We start from the raw sequence: 11,303 nt of genomic DNA, 5'->3' as shown, positions 1-11,303 counted from the left end.
TCCAGCAGCCCATATAAAGCATCAAGTCTCTGCACGGTTTTGGGTTTTCTTTGCTCTGGCCCACTCCCAACTCTTGAAATGCTTGATAACTATCAAATGATCTGAATATGATGTGCAAAATAAATCTGAGGTGTGTTCTTATGACATAACATTGGATAAGCTTAGAAAAGGCTCAACTACTAGGAAGCCTGTGCCTCTTTCAGTTTAGTTCTTTTCAAGAACATCACTCACTTTCTCCATTATTAAAGCTTAGTGCTTCACTTCTTCCTCATCGAGATTCAAACTCTCGCGTCCGTTTGAAAACTTGTTTGCAGATTTGGTCCTCACAATACAACTCCATGTAAGACAGAGTATCGAAAATTAATAGGTAGACTCAAGTGATTTAAGTTTACATTTACATTTACAGCATTTAGCAGATGCTCTTATCCAGGGCGACTTACAAAAGTGCTTTGTCATTTACTCATAGAATATATCCAAGTACAGTATAGTAGGTTAGAATTAAAAAATACCAATGAACTAGAATACTGTAGAATACAGGGATGAATGCTGATACCTAGAAGTGCAAAATACATAAGGTCTATCTTAAACAATGATAAATGCTTTAAACAGTAAGTGCTAGAGTTTGTTAAAAAGCATAAATAATGCCCTACAATAAGTACTAAATTAGTCAGTCAATAAGGGAGCAGTGTCAGTTGTTCTTTAAATATTCTGCAAATAGATGGGTCTTCAGTCTGCGTTTGAAGACTGCAAGGGACTCTGCTGTCCGGACAGCAAGTGAGAGTTCATTCCACCATCTTGGAGCCAGGACAGAAAATAGTCTCGATGCTTGTCGTCCACTTGAGGTACAGATCGGGCTTTGACCATTGACCTCATGTATGAAGGGACTGGTCCATTTTTGGATTTGTAGGCAAGCATCAAGGTTTTAAATCTGATGCATGCAGCTACAGAGAGCCAATGAAGGGAGCGCAGCAGTGGAGTAACGTGTGAACTTCGGAAGATTGAAGACCAGTCGTGCTGCTGCATTCTGGACAAGTTGTAGAGGTTTGATTGCTCTTAGAGGAAGACCAGCAAGTAATGAGTTGCAGTAGTCTAGCTTTGAGATCACAAGAGACTGCACAAGCACCTGGGTAGTTTCCTGCGAAAGAAAGGGTCGAATCCTTCGTATGTTACAAAGGAGGAATCTGCAAGCCTGGGTTAGATTAGAAACATGAGCTGAGTACGACAACTGGTTGTCCAAAGTTACGCCCAGGCTACGGGCAGCGTTGGATGGTGATACCAGGGAGTTCTCAAAGGAAACAGTGAGGTCATGGTAAGGGTTGGGAGTACCTGGGATGAACAGAAGCTCAGTTTTACTGGGGTTTGAGGAAAATTGATTTTAAGAGGAAACACAACCACAATTTGTGCCATGGTGCTTTTAGAACTCTTTGTGGTTTTTAGGTTGTTTGCTGTATTAAAAAATAAATTGTAGGTCATATTCATACCAGGTGTAGTTTGTCGTCCGCGATCCAGTGTGCCCAGGCTCTGTTCTTCTTTCCCCATTCTGTGTGCACACCTGTTTCTTCCCTTTCCAGGTGACCAGAGACTGTAACGAAACAGGTTTCATCATTTCTTTTTTTTAAGCACTGGCTTTATTTATTTTATTTTTTGTTTGAGGTACACAAGCTGATGTTTGATTTTCAGATATAAAGTTTTAATTATGGCAATATGTTTATGCATATATCTTCTGCTTTCCTCAACATTACAAACTAAAATGAACACTCAAGAGGCGTCATCAAAAATTAACACTCCACACAAAATTGCTATGTAAATAAAAAACTGTGACTTCATTAAAATCTGAAATTGAACTTCATGATAAAATTTATTAAGTTGACAAACTGAGTAATTATGGAAAGTGAAAAACTACAAGTGAATATAATTTGTTACAATTAATAAATTTGGAAATCATTCATGATAGGATTTCAAACAGTCCATGATCCTACTGTTTTTCTACAGTTTATTTCATGTCAAATATTTGAATGTTGTGTGTGTGTGTGTGTGTGTGTGTTAAAAGAACATATATGCACTTTATCCCTTTTTTCTGAAATATAAGATAATTCATGTATCTGTCACTTTATAGGAGGAAAAGTGGATTTGTTCTGGCACAGTGATTTAAATTGAATGTACAAAATTGTCACTGAGCTAAAAAATAATCCATTGATTTAATTCCAGAGAAACCCCATTATGCTGTTAGTTATGACCACTGGTAATAATCAAAATTCTTTCAAATGACTTTATGAACAGATGTTATAAATGAAAACTGTAACCTTCAAAGTTCCAATACATCACTGAGTCATTTTATCTTAAAGAGTGAAATTAATGGTTTACCCTGCAGTGCCTCTTATCCAAGCCTTTGGTGAATTCATCAAACTCCTCATCCACTTTGAAGGAGAGGACATAATTTCTTAAAGCACTGAGAGTTTTGATTACATAGACATCAGCGCCCTGCTCAGTCACCTTACATTGCTTTAACTTCAGAGCAATTTTACGAGTGTACAGGCTAACCCCTTGGGGAGCGCAAGATTAAATGAGCACTGATTTCACTGCACATTTTAAAAAGCAAACAGTTTCAGTCAGCTATGGCTTATGTTCAATATTTTGGGCCAATTTCTTGGACATGGATTAAGCATGTTCTTGAACTACAGTAAAACGTCTGTGGTGATTTACTGTCAAAGACTCATTAATCTTAGTCTGGGAAACCTGCCTTTTATTTTACCTATTAGGCATATGAGAAAACACATAATAAGTTGAAGTCACCATCAGTTATCTTCAAAGAATGGTTTGCATAGCATATAATCTTAGAGAAAATATTCACAAACTAATTTAGCAGTAAATACAGCCTCACCCAAAGCTATCATGTATCCCTCAAAGTTGGTGTTGCTAAGCAGATCCCATGTACAACAAAGGCTGGCCGGCAATTTGTCAATTAACTGCTAAGAAAGAAAAACAAGACTAATGTGAGTGTAAGAAATAGGTAGAGATATCAGGCTTTAAAAAGAGATGCACTAAGTGGGTGGTGCTGTGACAAGCTTTTGTGAATAGGCAGTGGTCTGGCATATCTCTGACACACACGCACGATAGACGAGGAATTGTATGCAAACAGGTAGGACAGAACACACATTATAACACAAAATTAATCCTGGTGTACTTACTCAGGTTTTAAATGATTAGTGATTACAAAGCAATTACTCAGGCAATAATGACATTCCGCAGGATACAGCATCAAAAATGAAGGCTTTGAAATAAATTAATTATCTTATATGAGCATAATGTAGGTTTATTGACAAATCAGTCTGAATTTTTTTCTTATGCACTTTTTCATAAATTATTGGGTGCTGTATAAATTGATAATGTAGCTAAAATAAATTATCTGAATTAAAGATTTGATATATAAACCAAATATTTCTTTTTAACAAGTCATTGACCCAGCAGAGAAAGTATGTTTTGAAATGTGCAGCTAAAATAAGTGGAACAGATGTTACAGAAAAAATACACTCAAATTCTCAGGTCTTTAGAATAGTTTCATTATAAAATCAAATTTCACTCTTCCAAGCTGTAAAGAGGTCCACACTATTGGATTTTTCCTTGTATTACATTGTCATCCAATCATAGCAATACACTTAAAGTTTCCTCTGTATGCATGAGGAAATCATGATTGTATTAGGTTCTTCCCACACACATAAAAAAACAAAGACTATCCCTTTTACATAACTTGCATTGTTAACTTTCACAACAGGTGATATGATTCTTTCACCTTTGGAGTGGAGTGCTGTATAAAATGTTAAATCCTAAAAGTGTGAACCGTAGGTATAAAGAATGTTTTTGTTTTTTTTACATGACTACAAGGAGGCAATAAAACAATATAGGTCCAGCAATATAGCAGAACATTTAACATCCAGTGAGGCAAGGTGTATTTTTGATCATCTATTAAATCACATTTAGACATGTGGAGCCTGTAAGACTGACTCACCCAAATGTCTGGTTACTTCAGCATGTTGAAGCAAATCTGTGGTTCCATCAACTTGTCTTACAACTCTGTCCAAAACAATGCTTTCAGAAAACACTGGCACATTTCTGTGTATGCAAATTAAGTAAGACAACATTAAAGATAAAGAGGCCACAAAGATCATGACTGATGCAATACAAACATTTTTATTGAAATTTTAAAAAACAAAGCAGTCCAAATAAATGTGTACTGCCCAACATCTCAAGATACTCCAATAATACCACTATCAAAAATACTGTAACTCTACATCAAAAACGTGCCTCAGTGGATTTCAAAGAACAAAAAACTGTAAAAAAAAAAAAAAAAAAGTAACATTAATTACAATTCAAGGTACATTTCAGTTGCAAAAGTTGCAATTTTAAAAGACAGTGTACATGATTGCTCTAAAATGTGCTGTCAAAACAAATACAAACAAAGCATTTGTGTATAAATGGAGACAAACATTTTTTTGATCTGGCCTGAAGAACATGTGCTGGCTCTGAGTTGCAAGGACAGCAGCGGGAGGATAGTATTTGGCAGTTCACACACACTCTCACACACACACACACTCACACACACTCACACACACTCACACACACACTCACACACACACTCACACACACACTCACACACACACTCACACACACTCACACACACTCACACACACTCACACACACACTCACACACACACTCACACACACACTCACACACACACTCACACACACACTCACACACACACTCACACACACACTCACACACACACTCACACACAGCGAGTGATGCCAGTTCTACAGTTCCAACTCAGTCAGCAGTGCCAGTATACCTCTGGAGAGGAGCTAGGATAACATTGGCGTTCTTCTTCTCACTCTCATCACTGTACAGGCCCAGGTGGTGGATGTAGTCCAGCACATGGTCTGGCAACAGGTACCGCACACTCTGGCCTCTACACAGAGCGCGTCTCACGTGGGTGGCTGAGATTTCGTTGGTCACCCACTCCCTCACGATGTGGATGTTCCTGCGATGCTTGTGCAGCACGTCTGATTGGTAGACGAACTTCTCGGCATCGCAGCCGCTCCTGGTGATGCACACCAGGCCGTAGCGGCCGACAATCTCGGCGATATCGTCGTGCTTCCACAGGTGGGGCACGCTGAAAGACTCGAGCACATCAGCTCCACACAGCAGCTTCAGCTCAGGAGCAGCTGAAAAAGCAAACCTGCATCAGTTTTTCACGCCAAGAACTACTGAAAAAAAACAAACAAACAGGTAGCCTCAAAGTTAAGGTGAAAAGCCAAAACCTCTTTAGTGTCAAAACTTAACTTTAGTTTTGTAATGGAGCTATGAGGCTAGCCTAGCTAACAAGTAACTGAAGCTTATAACTAACAATTAGTATTATGCCAACTACATGATAAAAGAAGAAACCTCCCCCATACAAAAAAAACAAACATGATCTGTAGGTTTCTTCTCCGGGCTTCTGCTCTTGCAACAGTATAAACAATGACATGTGCTTGCAGTTAGTATTATATTGTTTTGTAGTGTGAGCTGTTAGATACAGTGTTACGCCGCTGTTCAGTTGACGGCAGTTCATAGTACATAATTGAGTTCTACTCTAAGAACACAACTGCATAACACTGATACTAAATTATGTTATGAAATCTTTTACATTTATTTTAAATATTCGAACAAATCTCTAGGGCAATTGTGGGTTTACATGTGCCTAGAAGATATGAGTGAGTGACAGAAAGCAAACTCCCTCTTGTTGCTTTGCAGTAGGGTCCTCTGAGTCTTAAAGCACACTGCCATTGGAGAGAGCATTCCTGCTTTCGCACAGTACCTGTTCTGCTGGGATCTATAGAGGAACTTTGGCATATATCATCATTCTCCTCCAGCCTGCTTCTCTTCCCAAACCTCACGGTGTCCACCTCAGCTTGATTCTTGTCTGCAAACAGTTCAGCGTGATGGTGCCTTTTGAAGACACAATGGAAAGAAGAATTGAAAAAACAGGATTTCTTCATCCAAACAAGTAAAATTAATGCGCCATGACACAATTAAAAAAAAAACTAATTGTCTGCGTATAAAATGATAAAACATACAATAAGAAATTAGTAGAATCTAAATTAGAGAGACATAATCCTAAGATTACTATATTACTTTAATAGGTGCTTCTGTCCTAAGAACAGCCACAGAATCAGGGACTAAACATAAAACCCTCCGACGTGATGCATGTCCCTGATTATATAGGAATATGAAATACATAAAGCAAGGCCCACCGATGCCCACTGCATTAGGGTGCCCCAGAAACTCACACACATTCTTGCCCATCTTACGATTGACACCAAAATCACAAGTATGTGAAAGAGGCCCTCACCTGACGACCTTGGCTGTCTCCACCCACTCGGCCTGCTGACTCTCCCAGTCATCCACAGTAATCCAGTTGGAGGTCTCCGTAGCCAGTCTGGCCATCTCCACCCGATGGAGAGCCTCAATCAGACCCTTCTTCTTATAGGCATCACCGACAGGTGAGATGATGCCTTTTACCACCTGGTACCTTCCTATATAATAATAATAATAATAATAATAATAATAATTGTAAAAGTAAATAAAATGAAAAGATAAAATTAAATAAATGTATATAGATAAGTGAATTTAAAAAACCACACACATAAATCCCCCCAAAAACTTTGAATTTGCTGTATACCAAAGAAATATGAACTTTATAAGGTGGCTTTCCACTTGATCCAAATCTAATTTGTAGTATATTAAAACAATCTTGCACAAAACTAAATCTCTATCTATGCAGTTAGATGTATATCATTTACATACAAAAGAACCAGTATTTGTCTGTGCACTTTCCACGTACCAGTGTCCTCCAGGTAATCCCGTGCGAGCTCAAACATACGTAGGTGCATGTTTGTGATGGGGTTAAAAGAGCCACAGGCTAACAGAACCACTTTGATTCTCTCCTGCAGTGCCATTGGTGATGCCAGAGATCTTATGAGAGAACTAATTCTGGACCTGAGAAAATATTTCATCAATTGTCAATAGTTGGAGAAGTTAATCAAGTTAAAACAATTTACTAAACACAAACTAATACACTGTTTAAGTGGCAATATTTTTAAAGTCTGGATACTTTTTAATTACATTAGTTTTACTAAAGAACATCTGGTTATGACTCGTACTACAGCCAACACCTCGGCCAATCACAATCGTTTCTATCTGAAAAGATCAATAACAACAACAAAAATCAGCATCTCAAAAGATGCTGTAGACTGTAGCAATAAATCCGCCTCCCAGATCGGTGTCTTGTCCTTATCAGACAGTTCCTCTGACTCGGACACTGCTTAATAGAAGGGCACCAGTACCGCAGTTTCTATGCTAATACTGGGACAACTGGGAGGGGAAGGGATGGGGACGACTCTCCTTTGATGACGCATGTACACTGTTCTCTATACGGACACAACTTTCTTTTTGTCTAGTGGGGTCTTTTCCAAGCAGCCACACGTCTAATGTGTGAAGTACTAGCAGAAAGTCTTAGCTCAGCAGCTCGAATGTCACCAGAGATTTTGAATCGTGTAGAATCATGTCTGGTAAAGCCAGAACCGGGGGAACGTTATTGAACACACTTCTTAATTAATGACTAGATTATAATCTATATCATAAGAAACACCTAGATGCGAATACGATTTCTAGCTAGATAGTGAGGTATTTAGTTTCATTTCTTAGTCAAGCCATGCTGCATAAAACAAAAAAAAAAGTAAAACTATAATAAAAAATATTTTAAGATGTTGACATTTATGTATAAGAAATATATCTCGGTGGATTCAAATAGCTGACCTTAGTTAAGTAATTTGCGTGCTGTTAGATTAGACATATAAAACAAACACGCATACTTTCCCCATTACTTACCAAAACAGATCACGTCACTCCTCAGCTTCCTGTGTAAGTAAGCGATGTTGTGATTGGTTCTAAACGTTTCCTTTGACTGGTTTCTAGGCGCGCCCAACAACGCCACAGGAAGCTGTGAGAGGATTTAATGTCTTGGCTTTACCTCACGTTGCTTTATTGTACATAACAAGACCATGTATCAGACAGATTTTTTTTAGATAAAAAGTGTCGAGAAACAATCCAAGGCTGTCCATTTGTTTTTTTTAAAACCTCAGTGTGGCGCAGTAATTGTGCAAATTGTTTTACTTTATGAAGGCTGGTAAAGTGTAATTTAGCCAGAAATCCTTGTTTCTCTAGCTAGCGGTTAGCTAATCTAGCCTAACGCTACCTAATCTGGTACGTCTAAAGCATATAAAGCAGAAGTGCTTTGGAAAAGCGAATCGGTGAGATCTCTGTTTAATTGCTCTTTAAAATGATAACTCGACGAAGTTACAGTCTGACAGTTGTAGCTGTCTTGCTAGGTGGTCATTTAACCTAGATAGGGTTAGCTATCTGAACGCATTTTACTGCCAATTGAAACAGGTCCCACATTGAACAAGTTCGTCCCTTGATGGACCCATCCTGGGGTTTATAGTCCTGCATGAGTTTTGGCTCTCTGGCTGTGTGAATAGGCAACGCTAATAGAGTTGTAGTGACAAGGCTAGCTAATGGTGTTTGTTGTATATCTGCAATAAAGGGACACAGGATGGCTTCTAGAGGCAAATCAGAAACGGGTAAGCTAAAGCAGAACATGGAGGAGCAACTGGATAGGCTAATGCAACAACTTCAAGATTTAGAGGAATGCAGGTAATAAACATTTCTACTAGCACTGAGTGCTGGTTTTTACCTAGAGCATACTGACACGGATGTAGTAGAATATAACTTGTAAGGCTAATTTGAACAGTTGTGCTTTTCAGAAATGGGACTGGTTTTCAGGGCTTGTTTTAACAAACTAGTGGAATACTGTGGAAGACTTTAGTGGAAGACTGGCACCTTGCTTCACTTATGTTTATATTCTAGAGAAGAGCTTGACAATGAGGAATACGAGGAAACAAAAAAAGAGACATTGGAGCAGTTGAGTGAGTTCAATGAGTCATTAATGAAGCTCATGTCGGGGAACATGACCCTTGTTGATGAACTAGGAGGGATGCAACTGGTAAGATTTTGAGTTCTGATGTTAACTGGTCTGTAGCTTGGTAAAGCAGAGCGCACACTTAATTTCACATTTTGTTTTCTGTCAGGCTATCCAAGCTGCCATTAGCCAGGCGTTTAAGACCCCTGAAGTTATTCGACTGTTTGCTAAGAAGCAGCCCGGACAGTTAAGGACACGGCTAGCAGAGGTAATGCATGCGGGTGTAGGTGTTAATATGATCTTAAGTGTGGCTAGCCTAATGTTCCTGATGCAGGTTGCCATTACTGTGCTTTGTCTTCAGATGGACCGTGATATGATGGTGGGGAAACTTCCTAGAGACCAGTACACTGAGCAGAAAGTAGAGATCCTATCAGCTCTGAGAAAACTGGGAGAGAAGGTGAGTTGTGTGTGCCTGGGTTCTTCCACTCTGATCCATTTGTTAATGTTGGGGACAGAGTGGCAGGAAATCCCCCTTTTTTCTCTTGCCTTCAAAAACAAGTTTCAAGACAAGGCAGAATTTTAGATAGTTGGACAGGCATACTGCTGGCATGATTTGATGATGTTTTTCAAATAAACAATTGATTTGTTTGTCATTCCTAGCTTTGAACTGTTATCCTGCCTCACCATCACGTTTCTCTTAAAATCGCAGCTTACAACTGAGGATGATGCTTTTCTTGCAGCAAATGCTAGTGCAACTCTCAGCCAATTTGAGAAGATTTCTGCTAACCTGGGTGAGTGCTGAAGGGTCATTCTGTCTCGCTATATTCAGGTCAATTTAATTGCAGTCGTGGGGATTTTCCCAGAAAATTTGAGAAGCACAAACAGTAGGCAAACAGTTGCCGAGTTGAGCTGTGATACCTTTTGCATTAACATCAGGATGTGGAATTATGTTCCTGTGGTATCAATTGCACAGTAACTAGTTGCGTGTTCCACATACAAATTCAGTAAATACCACCTTGTCCTGTCCGTATTGATTTGAGTCCCCGGATGAAAACAGACTGATGTGTTTGGAAAACACTACCTTTAGCACCTTTTTGTTTCCAGGTGATGGTGTAAATGTACTGTAACAAATCCTTTTCCCCCTAAATTTCCTATAGGATCAGAAGATAAAATAATGGCCTTAGCAAGTTCTGGAGTTGAAAAGACCTCAGCCTAGGGATGCTGATGTTATATAAATGCTGTTAATTCTTAAAGGTGTTTTAATGTGATATGTAGTCCTACAGATCAGATCACAATTTTTAGGTGCCATTCAACGAAATATGTTTTTAAATCATGTACTTATTTGGACAGTCAACCTGAATAATCTTACTCAAGATAATCTCTTTTAACTAATGTATGCTTGTATACATATTCGGTACGATAGCTGCGATCAGGAATCCTCAGAATGTCAGATGAAATGTATAGTATGTACATTTGCAACACCCTTCACATTTTTCAGCTAACGGTCGACAGATTTCAACAGTTTTGAGTGTTCAAAACTGCATGCTTTTGCTTTGCTTCTATTAGGAATGTATTGGGCTCTGGCCATGTAAGTTATGGTTGCGTGGTTATAAAATGAGTAATAATTGTATCTTCTATGTATTCTGTATAGAAGTGGTTCAACTAATGTTGAATAATAATGTTTTGTATGATAGTACAAAAGTTGCTCAGAAATGGCAGCATCTGGAAAGTTGCAGTCATTTCTTTTTCTTTGTTTTACCATTTGTAAAAATACATAAAATGTGCATTTATCATTGGTATGTTCTCTAATTGTGAAATGGTATTTGGGGAGGGGGGGAAACGTACCTAAAACAGGAAGTCTTTCGATATGAACAACATGGGTGCATTCAAGTGATTTAAATATCTCGTGCTCTATACATCATATGTGACATATTTCCAGAGAATGAAGATGAGTACTGCAGTTCTTAAATCTGGTTGCCTTGTTCGGGTGCTAACATAATGCAAATTCATTATTTTTAAAGGAAGAACCTTTAGCAATACCAAGTTTCCAGAATAAAAATAAATGATTAATTTAGACCCACTGTATAACCACATCCCTGCATCACTAGGACCAATGCAGAATGAGATTGCAGATATTTCTATTCCACTTCATACTTCAGTCTCCCACTAGAGGGCGATGTTCAACAAATATTTGTAGATGACAGTCTACAATCATCGCGGAAGATGGGTGTGCCTGAGGAAAGATCAACACTACTAAATAATGAATGCCCCATAATGAATTAGTGTTTA

The 11,303-nt window shown here is 38.5% G+C and overlaps 3 protein-coding genes across 4 annotated transcripts; 1 reads left to right on the top strand and 2 right to left on the bottom strand.

Moving 5' to 3' along the window:
* Positions 1-268: 268 nt before the first annotated feature.
* On the bottom strand, positions 269-3,157 carry rbp7a (retinol binding protein 7a, cellular). The gene is given in 6 exon segments (XM_081707247.1): positions 269-334; positions 1,482-1,534; positions 1,537-1,582; positions 2,365-2,543; positions 2,882-2,969; positions 3,113-3,157. Coding segments are annotated over 6 exon segments (477 nt in total).
* Positions 3,158-4,164: 1,007 nt separating this feature from the next.
* On the bottom strand, positions 4,165-7,988 carry nmnat1 (nicotinamide nucleotide adenylyltransferase 1). 2 transcript variants are annotated; one of them, XM_081706591.1, is made up of 5 exons: positions 7,925-7,988; positions 6,879-7,033; positions 6,387-6,570; positions 5,853-5,983; positions 4,165-5,220 (listed from the first exon to the last, which is right to left on the bottom strand). In XM_081706591.1, exons 2-5 carry the CDS (start codon positions 6,991-6,993, stop codon positions 4,823-4,825), a joined length of 828 nt encoding a protein of 275 aa, XP_081562717.1. In that variant the 5' UTR covers positions 6,994-7,033; positions 7,925-7,988; the 3' UTR covers positions 4,165-4,822. The 2 variants fall into 2 exon arrangements, with proteins under 2 accessions (XP_081562717.1, XP_081562718.1); XM_081706592.1 differs by lacking the exon at positions 7,925-7,988 and adding an exon at positions 7,853-7,904.
* A 69-nt stretch (positions 7,989-8,057) lies between these two features.
* Positions 8,058-10,809, top strand: lzic (leucine zipper and CTNNBIP1 domain containing). The gene is made up of 7 exons (XM_027016343.3): positions 8,058-8,346; positions 8,640-8,749; positions 8,963-9,098; positions 9,184-9,282; positions 9,376-9,471; positions 9,724-9,805; positions 10,172-10,809. The coding sequence occupies exons 2-7, from the start codon at positions 8,649-8,651 to the stop codon at positions 10,228-10,230; spliced, it is 573 nt and encodes a 190-aa protein (XP_026872144.2). The 5' UTR covers positions 8,058-8,346; positions 8,640-8,648; the 3' UTR covers positions 10,231-10,809.
* The last annotated feature ends 494 nt before the right edge of the window (positions 10,810-11,303 follow it).

The sequence above is a fragment of the Electrophorus electricus genome, chromosome 24 (assembly GCF_041902795.1).
Source record: "Electrophorus electricus isolate QZ-2024a chromosome 24, ASM4190279v1, whole genome shotgun sequence".
NCBI lineage: Eukaryota > Metazoa > Chordata > Actinopteri > Gymnotiformes > Gymnotidae > Electrophorus > Electrophorus electricus.
The sequence above is the reverse complement of the archived record's forward strand: the minus strand, read 5'-3'. Positions and strand labels throughout refer to the sequence as shown.

Coding starts and splice junctions, on each gene's coding strand:
- lzic (XM_027016343.3), top strand. CDS start 8,649: ATGGCTTCTAGAGGCAAATCAGAAACGGGTAAGCTAAAGCAGAACATG. Junction 8,750..8,962: donor CAAGATTTAGAGGAATGCAG/GTAATAAACATT, acceptor TTTATATTCTAG/AGAAGAGCTTGACAATGAGG. Junction 9,472..9,723: donor TGAGAAAACTGGGAGAGAAG/GTGAGTTGTGTG, acceptor TTAAAATCGCAG/CTTACAACTGAGGATGATGC.
- nmnat1 (XM_081706591.1), bottom strand. CDS start 6,993: ATGGCACTGCAGGAGAGAATCAAAGTGGTTCTGTTAGCCTGTGGCTCT. Junction 5,984..6,386: donor GAGACAGCCAAGGTCGTCAG/GTGAGGGCCTCT, acceptor TGTCTTCAAAAG/GCACCATCACGCTGAACTGT. Junction 5,221..5,852: donor TATAGATCCCAGCAGAACAG/GTACTGTGCGAA, acceptor TTGCTTTTTCAG/CTGCTCCTGAGCTGAAGCTG.